We start from the raw sequence: 24,972 nt of genomic DNA, 5'->3' as shown, positions 1-24,972 counted from the left end.
CTTCTTGACTAGCATTGGTTAGAAATTGATCACTTAAGGAGGATGCATTTTGAAAGGTGTAAGATTTGTTTGATTTGAAGGTTTGTTTTTGTGCATGAAGAACAATATTTTTTGTTTTGGGTTCTAGATCGTTAGATTGTCGAAGTTTTTCTTTACAACAGCGGAGATGTGCAAAAAGCTTTTCTGGAGAAAAAGGTTGTACACTTCAAGTACGCTTATCATTAACACCCATTTTGGTTTCCTAAGCATCACATGCAAAATCTTTCCTACACCTTTAATGTCAGAAATAGGTTTTCCCAATTCTACAAATTCATTTTGTATTTGCATCATCCTATTGTACATATCATCTATTAATTCATTATCCCCAATGTCAAAGGTTTCAAATATAGTTTCAAGACCAGTAAGTTTGGTTTGCTTTATTTGGCATTTTCCTCGAATTTGTATACTATGGCATCCCACATATCCTTGGCGATGATCATATCACCAAAGATCATTGACACAGACTCATCAACCAAACTATAGATAATATTTACGGCATTATAATTTAGCATCTTATTTGCTTTTGATTCATCTATCATTTCAGTGGAATATTCTTTTGGCAATGGGAGTGTATCCGGTAGCAATAATATCTCAAAGGTTAATTATATTTAGGTAGTTTATCATTTGTTTCTTCCAAGAACTAAAGTTTTTGGTTGAGTTGGTTAACTTTATTGGTTCTCTCACATGAGTGATTGGTGTCATTTTAGGATCTAATAGAATAATCAAATTAAGTATATCTTAATTTGAATTTCCTGCTCTGATTCCACTTGTTGGTCCCAAAGGCACTTAGAGGGGGTGAATAGGGACTTTTTTAACTTTTAATCTAAGTTATAAAGTTAGAGTGTATTGTAAAGTTATTCTTGGCAGAAACTTAGAATAACTTCGTCCTAAACTAAAATATAAAATAAATAAAGTAAATAGTAAAGTTTGGAGACACTTAACACGAGAGTTGTTTACGGAGTTCGGTACTAACGCCTACATCTCCGGGACCTGTGACCTTCGAGATGGCACGCCTTTCTTTACCCAATGAGAAGGGATTACAAAGTAGAACCGGTAAGCCCTTACAATCTTCTGAGAAGTCACATGGCCTGAACAAGGAGCACTAAAGACTCAAAAGAAGACAATCTGATTTGCGAGGACTCAAGGATTGCTGGGTGAGCACAAGGCTCAAAGTAATAATTGTTTTGATCATGCATGATCACTCTAGGAGTTGTTGTATTGATTGAATAAGCTTGAGATTGTTTGTGAGTATTGAAGTTTAAGCACACAAGCAACAATGGTTTTCTCTAGATCTGTAAATACGAAATATTGAAGTTGGGGGTGGCTAGGGTGTCAATCCAAATCTTGGTATAGCTTCTATTTATAGGGAGCTGATAAAAAAAAGTATTTGGTGCTGACTGTTGCAACGGTACATGGACTATTACAATGGTAAGGTAGTTTGAACTAGTTTGGACTGTAACGATTGAGGACCATTATAATGGTCTCCACAACGGAAGTCTCTGTCTCAACTTCAGACTGGAGCCGCTTGATTTTGATTTAATTCGGCGCAGTCATTTCTGCGAATTTATTTATTCCGTTACAACGGTCCCTGGACCATTGCAACGGTAGGTTAGTCTCAAGCTTATTTTACCAATTTTACATATTAATTGTCCTTAATCTTGATTTATATTTTTGCTATCTAATATCTTGTGCTTCATGACCACATCCTCGATGTTATATTGCAGTTCATTAATTCATCCTCGATGTGCATTTATTGAATCTTCGTTGTCATGAACCTGCACATGTCTCAAGAACAAAAAATTATAAAATGCAATTATGTATGTTTTGCAAATCTAGTCAAACGAGCAAGTTGGGGGCTCCAAAAGCTATCATTGTCAAAATTGGGTTGTAGGTGGTATGTGATTTTTATAGATGATTAGACACGCATGGCATGGCTTTATTTATTGAAAAAAGTAAAGATGAAGTTACACACACTTTCTAATCATTCTATAGTATGGTTGAAACTCAATTTGAAAAATGGATCAAAATGGTAAGAAGTGAACAAAAACCTTAGAAAAAATTTCGGTGACAAGGGACTACACAAAACCTCATGTGTAGGAACCCTACAACAAAATTGTATTGCAGAACAGAAAAATAGACACATTCTGAATGTAACTCGGTCATTGTTGTTTGAAAATAAGGTACCGTCCTATTTTCGGGACAATGCAATCATGTTTGCCGCATACCTTATTAACCGAATGCCTACGATAGCCAATGATTACAAAACCCCTGTGCAAACTTTGTCATCATATGTAAACATACCTGCTATCTTGAATCTTTCTTCCTGAATATTTGGGTGTATAGTATTTGTTCATATCTTGCAATATCATGGTACAAAACTAGATACAAATGCTTAAAAATGTGTGTTTTTGGGCTTCTATCTGTTTAAGAAGGGTTATAAATGTTTCAATCCATCTACCCGAAAATTTCATACCTCAATTGATGTCACATTCTTTGAAAATGAATTGTTCTTTTGGGTCGGGGGTTTTTTCCTAAAAAAACGAGATTTTTGGGCTTTTGGTCTTGACTGGCAAAAGTGACCAAAATTTGGTTTTCCTAAACCTACAAAATACAAAACCAAATCTTATGTCATACCCGGATAATCTGAGTCCCACTTCTCCGAGTCCTACTTCTAACTCGGGTCCGATTGAACATGAACCTAAGCCATCAACATCTGTTGTTACTCCAAACAAAGAAAACACGAAAGAGTCCACAGAAGCTTCAACTAGTTGCTTGGAGTTATGGATTGACTTGAATGACAATCGGAGCCAATATCATTTTTATGTAATATGACGTGAAGTGACGTGACTAAAATAATGGAGCACAGTTACATCACATGTGGTCACCGTGACACCACTATTCCCGTAACGTGATTGATCGTGTTTGATTATTGTTTTCAGGTTTAAGTTAGTTCAAAGAAAATAAAATAAAATGTACAAAAAAATAATAAACTGTTACAAAATAAATTATAATTAAGATGTAATTTTGAAAAAGAAAAAATTGGTCACGTAACCTGTCACATGACATGACGTGACGTGATGTGGCTAAGATGGTGGAGGACATTCACATCAATTTCCTTCTCTAGCCATGCCTATGCTCATTAGTACCGCCTTCAAACTTAACCCTATTTTTTTTTAAATGTGATTTATAATTTAGAAAGTGTACCAACTTATCTAAAATGTTACTTAGTTGATGTACCAATTTGTTAACTAGACTTGGTTTAAGTTTTTTTAATTTAAAATTGATGCATGTATTAATTTTTTAACTGCTCGTTGTTCTCTGTTACTTAGTTTATGTACCATTTTTTTTAAATTGCATTTTAGAAAGAAAACCTGAACAAAAGTAGTAGACAGGTCAAAAATTCGCTTAAATTTGTATATGTACCGATTTGTCAATTAAATTTTGAAATTGATCAAGCTATGTGAAAGCTCTTAAATTATGACATGTATAGAAAAAAAATTGCAACTATATATGCTCTCCTTTTTAGTTGTCGATTTTTGTCTAGCCATGATTAAAATTCTAACTTCGCCCTTGTATGTACAAGAAGGCTGAGACCAAAACCTTCCTGTGGGTTTATGTTTGGCAATTGGGTAGTTTGTCCTTTTGCTATCTAACGAGTAGTCGTAAGACTTTGTTTCATATCAACGAAACAGGTGGCCTCAATGGCTACTTTTTATCAAACAAACAAAACAAAACAAAAAACAAAAAACAAAAGAGAGAGAGAGAGAGAAGAAGAAGAAACGAACAAACTTGGGCCTGACTTCATTTGTAAAGTTTAAGCCCAGCTCAAACTTGGGCCTCACCTCATCTCGAATGCTTTATTCAAATCTGTACGGCAACCCTTTCTATAATTAATGGCTAACTGGTTGACACAGATCATCCATAAAGAAAATTAAACCCCAAAGGATAAATTTCCATCATTCTTTTCCATTGAAGAGCTATGGTACATAGATGCTCAAATTCTTTCAAATGATAAAATATTATTTCATGGACTTTATAGCTAGAAAGAAATAGTATGTGTTTGAGGGGTAGACAAGTAAAATATGTGAGGGCTATGGGATCCAAAATGATTGCTTTTGCTTATTTCCGGAGTAAACGTAGGAAAGAAGATTATGTAACAAAACTCTACATATATCACTAGATACACAGGAAGAGGAACTAGAAGAGCATCCATCCGGTAATACTAGGGTTTGGATCAGATTATGAGGATATTACCTGTGATTGAAAGAAATTCAATAGCTTGAGACCTCTTTTCATATTTTGATGTACTTGTTAGATTTTTCGCAAACTGGTTCTTGTCTGAGAAGTATTAATGGCTACGTTTTGATCCAGAAGTTTATTGTAATGTTTTTTGTCAAAGTGGTACCAACTGTTTGGTACTGTAACAGAAGGTTGATTTCTAAAGAAATCAGTGGGTATCTCCCACTTCTATCAAAGAAAGGAAAAAAAAAATTAGTTTCCATTTAACTGCATTAAAAAAGAGAAGATATATCATCATTTATCATAACATCTCGCATGATTTTGAATAGCTGTTCTATAAATTTGAACTAACACAAGGAAACAATAATATTACAGAAAATGAATAAAATCTACATATAACTCATGGTAGAAACAGGACTAAAAGTTACTGATACTTCTTTATTTTTAACCTTGAGGCGGATGAGGTAGCATTATTTTTAACCGTATCTTTGGTCGATGCTCTAATTATGAACAGTACAGTCTCAAGCAACATGCCACCAACCAATCCTAGTATACCTCCCGCAGCATTCTACAGCAAGAAAAAAAAATACTAATTTTTTTATAATTTTCAAAAGCACCTTGAATGTACATGAAGATGAAGTTATCAAAACCCTCTGTAACAAATTCAAAATTGACCCCCCACTAATTATTTAACAAAATTTATGTCAAAAGTAACCCCCAAAGCCATCTTAAATGACAAATGATATTTGATTCAAAGAAGCAAAATTAGGCAGTTTTAAAACTAACCCATTGATCCCTTTTGTTGTTTTGTCCATACTAGGGGTGGTTTATAACAGAAAACCAAATAAATAACTTCCAAGCAAAAGCTAGTGGAAAGATTACCATAATGGGGTTGTGATTGAAGAGGGCTCTAAAAGTGGCATAACCGACCAAGTAGCCTGTGAACATTACCAGCACAATATGTAAACCTGCAAAAGGAAGTATCTGTAAGTGCACTTCCCGTAAAAAGTTTAACAAAAGAAGTCACTTATTGGAATAAGACTGGTACTTCATTGGGCAGTGTATATTCAGTAACCAGGGGCAAAACCAAAAAAATCATGGTTTCTTCATTACATCTCGATGTTGTACAAGCCTAAATGTATAAAAGTTTTATAATTTTTGCCTAGCAAGGCAACTCAGCTGGTTCTTACGAGTCACAAGGCTTCAAGCTACGAACTGTTAATGCAACAAAACAAAGCAACAATCTGGTATGATATGTATAATTTTAGATATTATCCTTGCTGCCCCGCGAAACCAAGTAAATAATCTAAGATTCCCTTAGCCTCTCAAAATTCTAGAATGATTTTGAATAAATGATATAATTCTCTTACCAAAACCAATCTGATCCTTGTAAGAAGAGAATGGCTCTGTGTCATCCTTTTTGGGAACAACATCTTTTACTAACTCTGTGTATTCCTTTTGCTCTGCCAGCTCAGCAAGTTTCTTCAACCTTGCCTTCAGCTCCTCACTCTAAACTCGATACAAGTATACCATTAAGAAATTAGGATATTGGAAATATCGTGTTAAAGCCTTCTGGCAGAATTTGAGAAGCTTTCTACAGCATCACTATATGAAAACGCACAACTTTTATTAAGAGAATAAGCAAGTATATTTTGCAATGGGGAACTCAAACTCAAACTCAAACATCAATGGAAAATAATACAACTTTGAGCAACAAATTCTAGCTTACAAATATTTCATATACTGATTTGGTTAAAGAAAATGAAGTTAATTTCATATTGGATTGGGTATACAGTTGCACATTTGAACAAATTTTGCAAGGAGAAAAATTAGGATTGTACCTTGACGCGTGGTTTGGGAGTGGTGAAAACGAAACCTGATCCATCGAGGAGGAGACGGAGTGATGGTCGAGATGAAGCGGGAAGAGCGCACCAGATAGACCTGAGAGACTTGTAAGGGACTGAGCTAAGAGCCGAGAGAGAATCGGCGAGGACTCGGAGTTCGTCGGAGAAGTGATCCCGGTCGCCGGAAGCATCGACGAGAAAGGATCGGATGAGGTCGGTGCTGGAGATCACCAATCCGTCCGCCATTATTCTTATTCGGTTGAAGACTGGAGAGAGAGAGAGAGAGAGAGAGAGATTGGATTGGGCTCTTCTTAGCTCCATCTTAAATGTTCTTATTGGGCTGGGCCTTGATTTATTTTCTCAAAATTGATACCAGGTGAAAATGATGATAAGTTTCTACAAAATTAAGTGAATGGAACATACATTAATTGTAGAGAATTCATATATATCCTGTGTAATACGAATACCTAGCTACCTGACCTGACCTGACCGTGTAGAATATATAAGATATATCATATATATGGGTCGTCCATTTCAATCTGAAACGAATTTGAAAGCGAAAAATAGTCATCAAATTGATTTTGATCCGACTGTTGAGAATATATACTCCGTCCATTATATATTGATCAAATTGAGTTGGACTAATGTCAATGCATGATATTGATGGATCAAATACCATCCTTGACGTGGCAATTTCTATTGTCTAGTGACACCTCACCAATGGGCAATGACATCAGCAACTCATCAAGGAAATCTTGTCTCAATTCCTATATCAATGACGAATTCCATCGGAACCGTTCTTTTAACTTCACACAAATCTCAAAGCAAAGCCTCTATAATTTGTATATGCACTCAATTGAGTGGGACTTGACTAAAATTAATCTGGATTATCCATTTATATATATTGCACCTCTGCTATCTGGGAGAATACAGATTCATGAATGAGTGGGACATTAAAGTTTTACCGAAAATCCCATTTGAGCCACAATAACATGTAATTATAGTTTATACAATTAGTATCGTGTTCATGCATTGCAACGGGGACAATATTATAAGAAAATTCAAAAAATTACTCGTTCTATTTTTTCTAATTCAATATAGCCAAGTAGGAAACTAAGAATCTATATATATGGGGCATGTTCAGCAAAATAAGGAAAAAAAAATGTTAACACAATTAGATATTTGTTCCAAAATATATTTTTTTTAAATAGTGATATTTACCACCGATTTCATTGAAATCAAAAACCATAGTATATTTGACCTAGTACCTAAAATTGGTACCAAAATCAAATATGACAAGTCTTTACAGCTGTTCAAAACATAAGCAGAAATAATAGAAAAAAACCAAAACATCATACCATGCTCATAACACAAGAAGGCAACAATCCTAAGAAAACACAAAAATATCATAACATGCATAAAACTAAATACTACAAATCTAATAAGTCTTCATCATCTTTCTCGTCACCAAACATTGGATATGGGGGGCTGCCATCCCTAGAACCCTGCACGAGGAGGTTCAAAGCTTAGATCGTGTCTGGGCTTCTTTCCTCTTCCAGCAGAAGGAGATCTTGGAGATTCTTAACATCAAAAGACATTATAAGATTTAATTTAGAGAATGAATCATCCTCCGTAGATTTACACCAAAATTGAGTCAAAGTTGAATTTTGCACTTTTTTGACAACACAATGTTAACACAATAAGATATTTGTCCAAAACATTTTGCATTTTTTCTCAAATAAATCAATTATTGAATTGCTAAATTGTTGAATTGGGCTCAATATTGAATTTTGCACTTTTTCGGTGGTAGGCTCAAACATGGCACCTCCAGTATAACAATTGGGCTCTCTGGTACGAATGAAACAGACGTACCACTCGTCTTAGTTGCTACCATTGCTTGTCATTTTTCTCCACCTTGCCAGAATCTGAGTCACTACCATTGTATCCTATTCAAGCATACAAAAAAAAAATGCTTTAAACTATAGGCCCTACTAAGTATAATTGTCTTTTTTCTCTTTAAAAAATACTCTTTAAATTAATATTTTCTTCAATTCAAATTGTGTTGTAAAATTATATTGCTAAACTTGTCTGAAAGTATTATCTTCATGACATTCCCATTAGAAAGGACTTGTTCTAGAATTGTTTTCATCATGTCACAAAAAACTCCCTATCCAGGGACTGTTTTCTAAAACAAATTTATTTTCTGCCACAGTTCAGTCCCTGAATACTGTAAGACCTGAAATTTTGCACTACAGACCATATTATTTACCAGAATTCACCAAGATATGTATAGAATACTGGAAATTTATAGAAAAGGTCCTGGAATGTTGCAGAATGATGCAGAATTGTGCAGAATACTGGAAAATTACAGAAACACCTTTGAAAAAACCAAAACAACATACCATAACATAAAAGAGGGGTAACGGTATGTACCAGTGCTCAGAATTCATGAACAACACTTGATTTACTAAGAAAAACACTAATACTAATATAAATTTTTACTATTGCAGATGCTAATATTGTTACCTCACAATTTAAAGTTATCTAGCCGGTATGTTGTATTATAAATTATTCCAGCGGTTACTAACTGGTGCATAACATTAGGGATGTATTTACTACTGATACTTGCAACAAAATTAGGGCCTAAATTTAGGACGATAACAATAATGAAAACAGCGCATAAACAATCTCAAAAGGTAGTAAATTTTTACTCCCACTTCTTTATACTTTATTCTACAGTTTATATTAACTTAATAGACCAATTCGGTTCAATAATTAAGACGATAACAATAATGAAAACAGCGCATCAACAATTTCCAGCTTCGGGTTTGTGAAACGAAGAAATAAAAAATATATCACTGAAAAGATATCTGTGCAATTATAAAGAGAGTAGATAGAATGAGTTCGCATCTTTTGAGATTAATGTAGACTGTACAATATCTGAGCAAGAATTCCAGTATGTAAATTATTCTTGACAAGACGCATCCAAAACCATACATATTTAGTGAAGTTACATTGCACAAAGAGGCGGTCTATGCTTTTATTTTGATTGCGCAACTGACATGTTACCTATCCTAACCAAATTTTTTTTTTTTTACTGTAAATTGATACACTTTTGCTATATATTAATAATTTGATCCTCATATGTTGCATCGATGTTCTCTATTTTAACCTTCATAATTATTATTTTTTTTTTAAAGAAAGATGGAAGTCAAACCTCCAAATTTCATACTTCTATTATTATAGCAAATGATTTTTTTTTTTTTTTCATTTGAGTTTTGAATCCATAACCTCTCAAATGAGATACCATGTGTCTTTGTTACTAGATCAAAGACTCATTTATGACCTTCATAGTTATAACAACAGATTCAATTTATTTTATTACTCTCTTTTTTTTCCTTTTATTTGATAAAATGCATGTAAGACACCTTTTCATAAATTCTTGGGCACTTTACTACTTTCAATCCTCTAATTTAATTCAGTCAAAATGTTAAAATTGAGATCTAAATGTTTGTACCGAAAGACATATATCACTGGCTACTGGCTAGTGGCTTCAACCGTTGGCCCGATGGCACGGAAACTAATATTTTATTAGTAACTTAAAATTTCGAATTGATTACCCTATTTAACATCACATATTGGTTTCATCTTTTGACAAAGATCTATAGCATCCCATAATACCTTTGATTGAATCACTGTAGTTTGAAAGATCAGTTCTACCATCATACAGTATCTCATCTATTAATTTTTTTTCTACTTTCCCTTTAGTTTAAATAAATCTCTATCAAAATTGATCTGCTTGTTTCCCCCTTTTTTTAGTTTTTTTTTTTTTTTTTAATTTTATTTTAACCACAATGGCTGGGCACTAGTTATAATTAAACTCTCGATCGCGTCACTGTGATATAATCCGTATTAATTAAAAATGGGGTAGCAGATTCTTGAACCTCTACTGATGGAATGGAACTTTGGAATCATTACTGACAGCACCCAATAACAGAACCTTAATTGCCAACGGCAATGGGCTACGCTGGAGAATGGAGATGAACAATTAAAACTAATTAATTAATTAATTAATTAATTAATTGGGTTGTTGCGGCAACTGTAAACAGCTGATCGTGTACCGCCGCTGTTGACCTGTCAAGTCACTTTGTTGACCCAGAATGAATACCGTCACGATTCAAAGTTACAATTTTAACATAGTCAAATTCAGAAAGAGAAAGAAAAACGATCAGAGTGATTTATATTTAGCAATCAAGTTTTGTTTTGGCACCGTTTGTTGAAATTCTTGTTGAAATTCCTGACCGTATAGGAATAGGATGAGATCTGACTGACTCGTTCGTTTTAAAGTGGCACGAATATCAAAGCACACCCTTTATAATTTTTTAAATAAATAAATACTTCGAAATGATTTTAGAATTTGTCTTACTCTATCTTATCCACATCCATTAAAATTAGCGGGTAATGAAATAGTAGCGGACGAATAACGAATAATACAAATATAATAATTTTTTAAAAAATTTAAATAAATCATCAAAATTTATCATGTTATACATATGCAATCACAATTACTGATATAAAATTAAAATATAAATATGCAATTGATTCTAAGTAATAATTTTTTTATTAAGCAAAAAAAAATCAAAATTACAAATATCTCTTCTAACAAATTCAATTCCTTAACTAAATAATAAAGCATTCAAATAAAAAAGTAAAATATTTAGCATAATATCCTTCGTATGATATAATTTATTTTATATAATTACCCGTTATCCAATGGGTACGAAATAACCTTTACCCGTACCCGTATCCATTTATCTAATGAAAAATAATCCTTACCCATACCCATACCCATACCCGTTTATCTAACGAAAAAAAAATCTTACCCATACCCATCTTATCGAATACGATACGAGACGGGTAAACAGGTGTCATTGACACCCCTAATGCAACAAGTCGTGGCATCAGGGCACTCAATAAGGCATCTATAACACTCATATCGAAAAAAGAGGCTCCGTCTATGGTCGCAGACTACTGTTTAACAACACATTTATCAAGATCATTTCATTACAGAAACTCTAGCATCCATGGTACAAGAACACCTTCCTAAGCGAGAGTTGTTTATCTTGATAGTGGACACACTAAATAGATTTCTTTAGAACCATCAATCAATCGTGCCACCAAATTCCTACCTATCACCAAAAATAATCTAGTTTGCGGATGATAAGGTAATCATCTCGGAAGCAAACCCGGTAACCCTACGCATAACAATCTAGACTGGAGATGAACAACCACGGGACTATTCTCATGCTCATCGGCCTAGCGGCACAACTAAACATACCGTATATGATTGGAACAAAACCAATAGAAGTATGGTGGGAGGGAAGAAAACATCTACGAGGAGAACAAAGAAGGCGTTGGGACACAGCTTGGGCAGCAAGCTCGTGGGCATTGTAGAAAGAACGGAATCGCTGAACTTTCTCACAACAAAACAAACCAAATACCATCCTTATTAATGCAGCGTCGATTGATGTTCATAATTGGATGCATTTCATTTTAGAGAACAAAAGGACCGGGAATGGCTTTTGACAACCTTAGTTTTTTTTTTATAGAGGGAATATTTACGAAATGAGGAGCTATTGTAATATACAAACATAAGACTGCGAGAATATTTGGAGGGGGGGTGACTTTTGTACCTGGAATGATCCAAAATTTTTATTAATATTTTAAAAAATTAATTAATTTCAAATTCTACCCACCTATTCGCTAGAATAGTGCCCAAACCAACATTTTTTAAAAAACAATATTGTAGGGGGAGGAGGGACTTTTGTACCTGGATTGATATGAAATTATTATTAATATTCAAAAAATAAATAAATTTTAAATTCTACTCACCTATTCGCTAGAATTCGAAAAGTGTCCAAACCAGTATTTTTTTCACCGGTTTTAAGCCAACTTTTCAGCAATAATTTAACCAGTTTCTCCCTTCCAAAACCGATGATAATTTAATCGGTTATCTAGGTCCAGTGATAAAACTTTCGGTTTGTACTCCAAAACTGGTCATAAAATCAACAGACACGGGTATGGTCTTTTTGATTGGTTGTTAGTAATATCACTTTAAATATGAATGATAAAGAAGATACCCTAAACAGCTGTCAAAAAGAATGAATAGAATAGCTTAATAAAAAATATTAAGGAACAAATAAATTTTCCACCGGTTATAGAAGCCGGCAAAATTACCACCAATTTCCGAAGGCTTGAAATCGGTTATTTTATTGTCAGAAAGTTGGCTTGAAACTGGTGAGAAAAATACTGGTTTGGAGTTTGGACACTTTTCGAATTCCAGTGAATAGATGGGTAGAATTTAAATTAATTTAATAAAAATTTCGGTGGAGTGATTCTCTCGGCATAGTGCCGCTTTCCTTTCTTCTCTATGATTTTTTTGCTTCTTGAGCGGGTGAACGTCACGGTAGCTCTGGTCTGAGTGCGTGTTAGCTTTCTTCTATTTAATGGCCATGATTTGGAGTAAATCTTTAGTGAAAAATACCAACATCTAATGCATGTAAAACTATTATTTTAGGGTTTCTTTTCTTGTTGGATTCTTATTTTCTATTTCGACTACTTGATCTTGTCTCTTTTTCTTAATATGTAACATTTGACACTGCTGGTGTATGTATTAAGGGTATGGTTAGTTGCAATATTAGAATAGCTAGAACATAAAAATTAGTGTTTATCTTATTAGAATAGTTTGTTTCAACTTTTTGTGAGAATAGCTTGTTCTAATAAGACAAACAAGTTTGATTCCTTATTCTAGCTAATTCTAATCAAACCAAACACCGAATAGTTTGTTACGAATAGCTTGTTCTCAAGAATAATATTTTCTCATTGCAACCAAACATACCCCTAATAGAATATCGAGGTTTTATCTATCTGTGTATTTTTTTTTTTCTAAATATTTAGACTGATCTAACAGATAAATCATTATGGTGAATAATTAATGAACTTACCTATCCGAATGGCTAGTTGGTACTGTTTGATACCCAACTGATTAGTGTCTCTAGTACTAGACAGCACCTGCTGGATGTAAAAGGTATCAATCTAGTTAGATTGAATAAGTTTGAAGTGTTGTATTTTTCATGATGTTATTAGAATTTATATCACCTGAGGTAACTCAAATTTTGAGTTTAGATTTATATCGTCTGATCTATTTTGACGCGAACATTAAAGAGACCTGTACATTTTACCTCAAACCGAATCGAATTGGTACGGATTCGAAACCCAGATGTAAATTTATTATGAATACTAAGCAAAAGCTGAAAGACAAAATCTTCATCTTTCTATCTCGAAAGAAAAACAAAGAAGGGACCTTAATCTTAATATTTACAAGCAAAGTCGTACAATTGAAAACGAACGGATCATATTTATATGGACCCTCCCCTCTCCTTCCGATTCCATATCATATTAATTCAATATGTTCATTTTAAATCGAATGGTCCAAATTAAAATTACAAAGTGTTACATTTTCTTTTAAAGTAGTAGATACAAACTCATATCAAGAAACCTTTTTTTTTTTCTTAAAGAACAAAGAAAACTTTATTCTTTTCTTAGTTTTTCTAGATGACATAGAAGCATGCATAATTTTGTTCCTTCTCTTTACATAGAAAACACTTTATTCATCATTTCGCATGTTGTGCACTTCATGTGAGATGTTGCATGCTTCATGTGATATCCTATTTTGACGCCACTTTCAGAAATAGCCTAAATATGATGTTTTTGCTTCGTTTTTTTGCCTAAATACGTAACTCTCTAAAACCTACAAAAATAGCATAAAAACATATTTGCGATAAATAATTCAGAAAAATTGCTACTTTGCATTCGCATTTTCGCCATTTTTCATACTTAAAAGCAGTAATTTTCGCTATATAATTTGACGTTATCATCTTATTATTGATTTTTTTTCCGATAATGACAGTATTGTAATATTGGTTTCATATTTTTTTTCGTTAACAAATTGTTAGAATAATTAGAACAATATAAGTTCTGACACGATATAGACATATTATATGAAAAGGAAGACGTGGATTGCTAGATGGCTTCTGAACGGCAAGTCGGATGGTATCTATCAGTGTCACCATACTAAAAATTGTAAAGTTGGGATGCCTAACGTTACCAAACTTATGGTTTAAAAGATTTAGACCCAAACCATTTATTTTGATAAAGTTCTTAGAGTTCTGATTTATTTATGTAATTTTTGTTGTTCAATTGAATATTGTTATTGATCATTTGCATTCGTTATTATAGAATGAACTATTAGTTTCTCGTGTGGAGATTTTATTATGAATATGGATTTCTTTCGAATCCAATAATCTGAGTGAAAATTTGCACTGAGAAATAATTAGATTATTTTTCACATGTTTTCCCTTGTGAGTTACAAGTCTGTTAGACGAAGATTGGAAAACGCTTTTGGAATTGTAATTGACAGCAGGCCACCTAAAAGTATGGGATATTTGAGATTACTTTATCTGATATGGTGCAGAAAATTCATCTAGCATCATCCACTATATATATAAATGTCAGATAGTTTCTTTTTAGTTATTTAGGATGTGGTAAAAATAATAGATGTTACTGGCAATGCATACACAAAATATGTGCCTTACGTTATGTATATTAAATGATAAATAGACGCGGCAGGTTGTGACACCTTCAAATCGGAGGTGTGACATATAAACTATAACCTGATCCAATAAAGTATACCTATTTAATTCTTTCATCTGAATAAATCTCTTTATAACAAACTCTATGATGGAAGCAATACGAATTTCCAAAATATAAAAATTTGAAAGTCTAACATGGTTGTGTACTAGGAATCATGTTTAATTTTTTCGGTTTCTTTTCGATCTTTGCTTTGAGACATTAATGATTAAATATTTACAAGTCAACAACTTGAGCAAAATGACTTCTTATCTCTCCACTTTGTTTAATAAATAAAAAACAAATTATATTTCTTTTTTGCTTCCATTAATTAATTATAGCTTTTTGCTAGAACGGGACACGTTAGTGAATCTAATTTTTTTTTAAGTATCCATCTAGATTTAATGTTTCATCTATTTAATTTAAAGTAGAGGAGGGTTTTGTGCCTCTCTCTCTCTATTTTAAAGTATAGAGTATGCATTCAATTATTCTGATTTAAATATAGTTTTTTGTTTTTTTTTGTTTACACTCTAAATGAGCGAGTTCAAATTGCTGATCGCTACATTAAAAATCAAACATAAATTCTTGTTAAATTTGTACATTCAAAAGATAAATGTTATTGATTAAAAATAAGGGATAGAAGAATAAAAAGTGAGTGAGTCTATGGTACTATGCATATTACGATTTGGTACTGTGCTACGGCTCTATATTCGAGTTTTCAAATCCTAACGGTCGATCCGAACCGTTCATCTTGTTCTCCATATTAATATGTGTTTGGAGACCAAATTTTACATTTTTTGAAATTTTTTTACTATTTTTTTATATTTATTGAAAATCACTGTTTTTGGATGGTCCAGAATTTTCAGATCAAGTGATTTTCTAAATATCTAAAAAAATAGTAAATAAATTTCAAAAAATATAAAATTTGGTCTCCAAACACATATTAATATGGAGAACAAGATGAACGGTTCAGATCGACCGTTAGGATTTGAAAACTCGAATATAGAGCCGTAGTACGGTAACAACCCGTGATATGCATAGTACCATAGACTCGCTCATAAAAAGTTCCCAAAAGAAACCCGGAGCCCGGGAGGACTTGTGGTTTGGTAGCTAAAACCTGTCGGCCTAATCCAGTTGCTAATAATTAATATCTACTTGTTACCAACATATATGTCTCTCTCTCTTGTGAACTGTTGTGGTTTATATATATATATATATAGGTAATTAAAGATGATTTTAATGAGATTAAGCTTTTAAAACCGTTACTGTTATAGGTTGCATCATTTGTAGCATTCTATTACAATTAAATTGAGTGCCACAATTTATTACAAGTACTTGTTTTGAAATAATATTTCAACAGACCAATTCGAACTGTTCATCCAGTTCTTCTTAATTTATTTTTTTTGAAAACCTTCACAAAAGATGCGAAGTCGTGAGGGGGAATCGAACTCTCGATCTTTGAGTATAATTTATGAATTAATTGTATGTGATAATTGGGAGAAATTGGTTAAAAGCCATTTAAGCTGATTGAGTAAGACAAAGACGGCGTCACTTGGTTGAATTTGAATGGCATTCCAGACTTCCAGTCGGTCTATGTAAGACTCGTACTTTCTAATTAGGAATTGAATTAAAAACCATAATTCACCAACCACGGTACATAAAAAAAAATGTCAAACTGACCTTCAATTTTGACGATCAAAATTTGACCTGATCCAGATGCTTCCTCTTACTCTGAGAGAAGAATTAAATTAATGGAAGGACAAGGGACTAAAACTTTTTATCCAAACAATCCTTCAGAACTGACAAGTCTCATAAATTAAAATCATGGTTCATGTTTCAATATGATTATATGAAGAAAAAAAAAAAAAAAAAAGCGGAGTTGTTGATGTCAGATTTTGGGAGATTTTTGCACATTAATTAGCACATTAATTAGCACATGAGGATGAGGTATATACGAGGAGGGTAAGTGTTTATAAAAAAGTTTGTGGTGATTTCACCCTTTTCGGCTGAACATATAATATAATATATTCGTCTTTACAGTTGGTTTACCAGTTTACTTTACCTTACCATCAATGCAACTGGGGCCCGCTCCTAGCTCAGCGCCTCAGCCTCTCCCCACACTCAGAGGGATCGTGTTGGTTTCAAGTTTGAATTTTCAGTTGACAGCCAAGGAGAATATGACACGTCGTCAGAGCTTTTTTTGTTGTTTCGTTCTTGAGCCATCAATCATAGCTTGCTTGCTTCTCCATTTGTATGACTATGACTATGACTATGAATATACAAAGTTCAAATTTTACTATCTTTATGCAAATAATTTTACAATAATTCATGTAATATAAATATTATTTGTATATTATGAAAACCATACAAGTATCTTATATTTTTCTAACATGTGAAAAAAGAAATGAAAAATAAATAAAGAACCACCTTGTAGATCTGATATGCGTGATAGATGTATATATGTAATTATAAAATAAAAAGAGCATTACGGATTAATTGTCAACCAATACATGCCTCCCTGTTATGCTATTGCTAGCTAGTGCGTGAAAGATGTTAATCTGTGTCTAGGCAACTATATATTAACATGCACCTAGTTTTTTTTTTTCAAATATATGGGTAAAGTTGTGAGTTTTTAAAGTTAAAAGGATAAAATTAATTAAAATGATATTATGAACTTTAGAGGGGGGGAATAAGTAATTAAAAAAATGATATTATGAAATTCCCCATTTTTTAATACAAGAGTATACAAAAAAACATTAAAACTCCTTGGCCTTGACAACATATATATATGTTACTCATCTCATGATTCATGAACGATTTTTAAAAAGAACTGAATGAAGTATATATAAAAATATGTTTGGATATAATTAATCAAGAACATTAAAAAAATATATATATGCATCTGCCAATGGTGGTCCTCTTCTAGGTCTTTCAATTTCATTTCATGCGTTTTGATCTCGTGAACTAAAAACGCAACTTAATTTCATCCATATATAAAACATAAACATCTTAATTTTTGTATGTAATTAATAGTTTAAAAAAATTTAGGACATGAAATTGAAATCTACTGGTCAACCAACAGTACTGGTTTGGCATATCTAGCTGAGAGCATTTTCATTCTACATGAAAATGAATTGTAAATGTTGGCATATCTAGCTGAGAGCAATTAATTAATGTTGGTCAGGAAAACATTTTCTTTTATTTGTATTGTATTTTATTTATTTATTTATTTTTCTGTTTTTGTTTCTCTGGTCAAACTACGCTACCTCTCCAAAGTCCAATCCATCGATCTCTCGTTGACATCTTCCTCTGTTTTCTCTGTTTTCTCTGTTTTCTCTCTCTCTAATTAATATCTCTTCAAAGTTGTTTTTATGTTAGCCGGTGGTAGTTGGCCGTATGGATATCCCATCGATGATCGATCCCAGGACTAGCAGTAGAGACCAGAGACTGGTGGAGACTAGAGATACGACTAGTTACTTCTCTTTTCCTAACCAACCTACCTACCCTCCACATTTAATGTTAATGCCAAGGTATTTTGCATATCACACCCCCGGATTTTCATAATATTTTAATTAATTACACGTACACGTACTCGTACTCGTACTCGCTCCCTAGCTAAGTTCATTAATGATAAATACTATTCTATTCTATTCTATTCTTCAACTTAATTTAAGTAAATTCACACTTTATTCCTCATCAATATTAATATATATTTCTTTGAAATTTGCAGATAACTGGAATGCAAATTATCATACAATTAAGGACAATTATGGAAATGCTTCATTTTATCCATTCATTGAAATTTTCCAGTGCTAAAAAATAAAAATACTGGACAACTTCGGCAGTTATTTGCAGATAACTGGAATGATTGTCAAACAACAAATATTGATGTAACATGCATAAGAATAGCACATATATATTTATTTTGTATAATTTCTGCGCGCTGAGCCGAACATGTCATATATGTCATAAATAAGAACAAACAACTTACGGATAATGCCAAAAAAATTATTAATAGCATCAAAAAATAAAAATTTCTCCGTTTTGAGATAATTCAATTCTATGATTATCCAGGTCGCATATTGACGAGTACAATACAAATACAGTTCCCTAAATAAACCTCCAATCAAAACAGTATATGACGAGAAAACTTACAGATGAAGGTTTTAATTTAGTAATTAATTAATTAATAAAAATTAGGAATCAGCGATGGTTCTTAGACTAGATACTAGACCAGTTCTGTGTAGCATACAGCAATATATATATATATATATATATATATATATATATATATATATATTTAATTGTCTCTTTATAGATAAGTAGATAATTAATTTATATATGTTTATGCGGCCATTTTTATTAATATCCTTAAAAAAAACTTAATTTTAAAAATAATTCTACATTTAATTTTTTATTAAAAATGCCCCAACCGCCAGGCCCACGGGCGGCCCAAAACACAAGCGGACCGCCCATGGCTGGGGCGCCCATGGTCCCTTTTTTTTTTTTTTTTTAGAGATCTTAGTATTTTGATTTGAATAATTTTGTGAAATAAAAGTTTTCTTATTTATAACTTTGATTTTTTTTTATTTTTATTTTTTTGGTGAACTTTGATTTTATTTGTCAGTTGGATATCACAAGTCTAAATATAACACTAATAAGGATTTGGTCTTTATTATGGTTTTTATAATATATGTATAATATACACATACACATACACATACACACATACACATACACATATACAGATATACATATACATATACATATACAAAGCTACATATATACACATACTATTTTAGTAGCTCTAAACTACTGTTTTGAATAAAAGCTAAGTCCTTAATTAGTGTTATATTTAGACTTGTGATATTCAACTAACAAATAATATTAGTATACATATACACATACATTTTTGCTTTGGTCCACACTACAATTATAATTTGATATTAGTTAGTAACAAAAAAAGGTAGAATATTACAATTCATGCAACATATATATATATACAAAGCCTTTTGTACATGCAATCTCATGTAATAAAAGTTATATCATTACCACTTAGTAACCACATGATCAAGCTTTGGCCCAAAATTCGCTAAGTTGGGCTCAAATTGCCAAAATGCTTGGTTATGATCTAGTTTGGACCGAAATTTCATACAAACTAAGACGTATTAGATCCAACATATCAAAAAAAGAGTATGCATGTGATCCATGACATGATGTATCTTAGTTAAAGATCTCCAACATATTGCATCTCCAAATGACATTCATTAACATATATGCATATATAATAAAAAATAAAAATTCTCAGTTAAAATTTTCGTTAAAAATTATAAGAAAATATTTATACATAAAATTAATTGAATCTGTATAACTTTTATACGAACCACTGAAAATCAATTTCATAAAAAAAAAATTATTGCATATTATATGAATTTACGACATCACTTCATAAATATATCCAAATGTTTTATTTTTTGGCATACACTCTAAACAAGAAAACTTTTTCAGTGGTCCGCTTGTGTTTTGGGCCCCAGCCACGGGCGGTCCGCTTGTGTTTTGGGCCGCCCGTGGGCCTGGCGGTTGGAGCATTTTTAATAAAAAATTAAATGTAGGGTTATTTTTAAAATTAAGTTTTTTTTAAGGATATTAATAAAAATGGCCGATGTTTATGCTGCTCTTTTTATCTCTTAATTAGTTAGCAGCACGCAGCAGGCAGCAGGCAGCTACCAACCACCTAGCTAGCTATCTTCTCATCTCCCCTCTCTTAATTTGCTAGCTTGTAGTCTTGTACCCACACGCACGCCCTTTGAATGGAATTTTTTTCATAAACCATAATTGAAAAATAGATTTTTAGGGAACCAATATGATTACAATTTTTTTTTCAAAAACCATAAGGACCGTGGGAACCTCACGGTCTGGGTTTTTTTTTTTTTCCAGACCGTGTGCTTCTCACGGTCTTGCAAAAAATTGTTTTTTTTTTTTTTTTTTTTTATTTGTCCACACTTGCACCAAAACTGTCACAGAAGATCCGGCCTGGAAATCAAGACCGTGTGCATCCCACGGTCTGGCGAAATTGAAACCGAGACCGTGTGCTTCCCACGGTCTGGCATTCGGTTTTAATCACCCCGCGAGACAGAACCCTTTCTTCCCCCACGCCCCTTCTCCATTTTTTTCCTTCCTCTTCTTTCTTCCTCTCTTCCATCAGCCGAATTTTTTTTTGTACTCTAATTATTAGAGTAATTTTTATTTTAATTACATAAGTTTATATATTTTTGAGAGAAGAACAAAAAGAGCTTCAGATCTACAAATATCGTTAGGTATGTATTTAATTCTTTTATTTTTGATAAATAATTCATAATTATGAATAAATAAGTAGAATAAATTGTTTATGTAGTATAAAAGGTTTATGTAGGAATTGTAGTCTAAATAAATGGTTTAAGTATAATTTTAGTGTAGATGCATGTATTTTTTTTTAGTGTAGATGAATGTGGTAATTTTTGGATTATTTATTTGTATATAGGTTTTTTTAGTATGCATGTAGTAATTGTATGGTGATATGTCTATTTGCATGTTTTATGTGCATGTAATTTTTTTTAGGGTAGATGCATGATGCATGTAGTTTTTTTTAGTGTATATTAATGTAGTAATTTTTGGATTCTTTATTTGTGGTTTATGTAGTAATTTATTTGCATGTAGGTTTTTTTAGTATGCATGTAGTAATTGTTGGGTGTTTTATTTATTTGCATGTTTTATGTGCATGTCATTTTTTTTAGTGTAGATGCATGATGCATGTAGTTTTTTTTAGTGTAGATTAATGTAGTAATTTTTGGATTATTTATTTGTGGTTTATGTAGTAATTTATTTGCATGTAGGTTTTTTTAGTATGCATGTAGTAATTGTTGGGTGATTTATTTATTTGCATGTTTTATGTGCATGTAATTTTTTTTAGTGTACATGCATGTAGTTTTTTTTAGTGTAGATGAATATAGTAATTTTTGGATTATTTATTTGTGGTTTATGTAGTAATTTATTTGCATGTAGGTTTTTTTAGTATGCATGTAGTAATTGTTGGGTGATTTATTTATTTGCATGTTTTATGTAGATGTATGGTTTATGTGCATGTAATTTGTTTTAGTGTAGATGCATGATGCATGTAGTTTTTTTTAGTGTAGATGCATGATGCATGTAGTTTTTTTTAGTGTAGATGAATGTAGTAATTTTTGGATTATTTATTTGTGGTTTATGTAGTAATTATAGTATAAATGAATTGTTTATGTAGTAATTTATTTGCATGTAGGTTTTTTTTAGTATGCATGTAGTAATTGTTGGGTGATTTATTTATTTCCATGTTTTATGTGCATGTAATTTTTTTTAGTGTAGATTCATGTAGTTTTTTTTAGTGTAGATGAATGTAGTAAAGTAATAGAATGAATGTAGTATAAATAATGTAAAGTAATAGAATGAATGTGGTAAAGTAATAGAATGAATGTAGGATAAATAATGTAAAGTAATAGAATGAATGTAGTAAAGTAATAGAATGAATGTAGTAAAGTAATAGAATGAATGTAGCATAAATAATGTAAAGTAATAGAATGAATGTGAATATTTGATTGGGTTTGCATGTTATGCATGTCAATATTGAATGTTAATTTTTTTTGTATGTATTTATTTATATTGCAGTGAAAAATGCAAAGAAGTGAAGAATCTTTATTGCAATTGCCTCATGCACAACATCAATCACATGCGGCATCTGTAAAGGTGTTTGTTCAATATCGGTTTGGATTTAAATTTACTTATTAAATTCTTGAATTGAAATTTAATTTTTGGTTAAACTTTTTTTGCATTAAAATTATTGTTCCAGCCTGATCATGCACTGCGTCCTGGAGCTTTGCAAATGCACATTGACTACCATGAAACTATGAAAGAAGGTCTGAAGAATTTAGGACTATATCAGATGGTCGAAGTCCACCACTGCCAGGTTGATAGAGAGTTGATCACTGCTCTCGTGGAGAGGTGGAGGCCCGAGACAAATAGTTTTCATCTTCCGGTAGGGGAGTGCACGGTGACATTGGAAGATGTCAGCTGTTTGTGGGGCTTATCTGTTACCGGTACAATATTTTTTGCTGCTAATTTAAATTTTTGTCATTAAATGAAAATTTGTACTAGTATAATTTTATTTAACATCTATGTTGACAGGGAAGCCTATTTCTGGATGTACTGATGACAATTGGTCACAATTGATCCTAGATTGCCTAGGACAGGAAGTGTATGATGGTTACGAATGGGATGATAATGATTTTTATCATAAAAAGGTGGAGAATAAGGGTGAACCCAATGAGAAAGTAACAATTTTACAAAACTATGGGCGTCTTGCATGGTTGAGGAAAATTTTTGCAAATGCGGATTTGGATGAAGAGGAGGACCAGGATGTTATCGATCAGCACACACGAGCATATGCTATGGAGTTGTTCGGGACTATAATGTTTCCCGATTCGAATTCAAGCTCCGTTCGATTAATGTATTTACAATTTCTGGAGGATTTGGGACCTCGAGGTCAGAATTATTACAACTGGGGAGGTGCTGTACTAGCATGCCTATATCGGGAGTTGTCACGGGCATGCAGATATAAAGCAAGTTCAATTAATGGTCCATTACTACTGCTGCAGATGTGGTCTTGGACCCGATTTCCTATAGGCCGGCCCAGACCACACGGGTGAAAATGCGGATGCCCATTTTTGTAGATGGTTCGTGCTCAATTACGTATTTTGTTCCTGGGGTAGACATCTGGATTGCACCGAGCAAGGAAGGTAGCAATTCGTAGGCTTTTTCCCAAGAACCAAATAAATCAGCAATAGCCAACTCCCTCCCTCTCCAAATCTTGTTGTATGAAGGCTCAACCATTGTGTATATATTTCTAACTGCAAATCGACATGCTTTAATTGACATCTCCAGGTCCTCCTTCAAACCAGGTTTGATTATATCTGCAATCATCCTGGCAGTCAGCTGACGACTGTCTACTTTACAAGCAATACTGTAACAATTGTGCTCGTCTCGGTTTGTTGCAATTGTCCAATTTCCCGTCTCAGTCGTTTTTGCGTACACCCTCCATGGACACCCCTCTGCTCTACATACAACTACATAACCAGTACGATTGGTATATTGTTGTTGTAATTCTAAGTTATTCTCTAGGGCAAATGCACCCAACTGGGATTTAAGATCGGCTTTGGAGTCAAACATTTGTCCCTCTGAAAATTGACCGTCAATTCTGGGTGGATAACCAAAAAATGCTTCATCCTTGTACGGCATCGGCACATCATCATTAAATGCTGGAAAAGGATGCTGCAATCCTCGATTAATAAAGGGAATAGAATTTACCCACTCCTTCATTACATCTTGCATTCTAATTTGATCCTCCATTTCAGCCATATCATCTTCCCCCACAGCTGAGCCACCAAGGTCAGAGGTTGTGTCTGAGCTAGAGTTTGTGTCTGAGCTAGTATTATTATTCATCTCGTTAAAACGAGTTACCAAATCATCCACTATCGGTATTTCGGGTGGGTCATCACAATATATGGGTGAATCAGACACCGTTGTGTCTCTACTACTTCCAGGTACACTACCCGGATATGGGTCATAATTGGTATGACTATCAACTGGTACTGACTCAACTACTAAATCAAGAAGTTTAAAATTCAGTACCGGAGTGGCATATTCAAGCATCATGTGCCATATCGTTTCCTCGTCTACGCTAAATAACTGGTATTTCTCTGCTGAGCCAGGTGGTGCCGTGTTCAAACGAGCCTTGATTGTTAGATCGAACTGACTAGGGAGCAAATGAATACTAACATATATATGTTTTCTTAGCTCATGAAGACTGGTTGAATTAGTAACAGGAAATGTGCAGGTCGGTGCGTCTGAAATTTCACATCCATAATAAACATTTATTATCACTTGAGACATTATCTGAACAAAAAAAAATTCACAATCAATAATCGATATCATTTTCAATTTTACAACCTAAAATATCATCGTCATTGAAAAAATAAACTTACTACAATTACTTATACTACAAAAAGAAAAAATTATACATAAATCATTTATTTATACTACAATTACTACATAAACTATAAATAAATAATCCAAAAATTACTACATTCATCTA

At 32.8% G+C, this 24,972-nt stretch overlaps 3 protein-coding genes across 3 annotated transcripts in view; 2 read left to right on the top strand and 1 right to left on the bottom strand.

Annotated features, from left to right (window-relative positions):
• LOC144551784 (NADH dehydrogenase [ubiquinone] 1 beta subcomplex subunit 10-B-like) overlaps positions 1-19,887 on the top strand; it is an 80,744-nt gene extending 60,857 nt beyond the window's left edge. Inside the window, exon 3 of the mRNA XM_078299894.1 lies at positions 19,877-19,887. The gene's annotated coding sequence lies outside the window, so the exon portion shown is untranslated. The remainder of the gene's footprint in view (positions 1-19,876) is intronic.
• Positions 4,576-6,393, bottom strand: LOC144551777 (ER-based factor for assembly of V-ATPase). The gene is made up of 4 exons (XM_078299884.1): positions 6,120-6,393; positions 5,649-5,787; positions 5,161-5,246; positions 4,576-4,846 (listed from the first exon to the last, which is right to left on the bottom strand). The coding sequence occupies exons 1-4, from the start codon at positions 6,366-6,368 to the stop codon at positions 4,703-4,705; spliced, it is 618 nt and encodes a 205-aa protein (XP_078156010.1). The 5' UTR covers positions 6,369-6,393; the 3' UTR covers positions 4,576-4,702.
• Positions 19,888-22,496: 2,609 nt separating the features above from the next.
• On the top strand, positions 22,497-23,439 carry LOC144551889 (serine/threonine-protein phosphatase 7 long form homolog). Its single transcript, XM_078299987.1, has 4 exons — positions 22,497-22,568; positions 22,672-22,918; positions 23,007-23,392; positions 23,434-23,439. The coding sequence occupies exons 1-4, from the start codon at positions 22,497-22,499 to the stop codon at positions 23,437-23,439; spliced, it is 711 nt and encodes a 236-aa protein (XP_078156113.1).
• Positions 23,440-24,972: the final 1,533 nt, after the last annotated feature.

Source organism: Carex rostrata, chromosome 3 (assembly GCF_964058835.1).
Source record: "Carex rostrata chromosome 3, lpCarRost1.2, whole genome shotgun sequence".
NCBI lineage: Eukaryota > Viridiplantae > Streptophyta > Magnoliopsida > Poales > Cyperaceae > Carex > Carex rostrata.
This window is presented reverse-complemented; position numbering and strand designations above follow the sequence as displayed.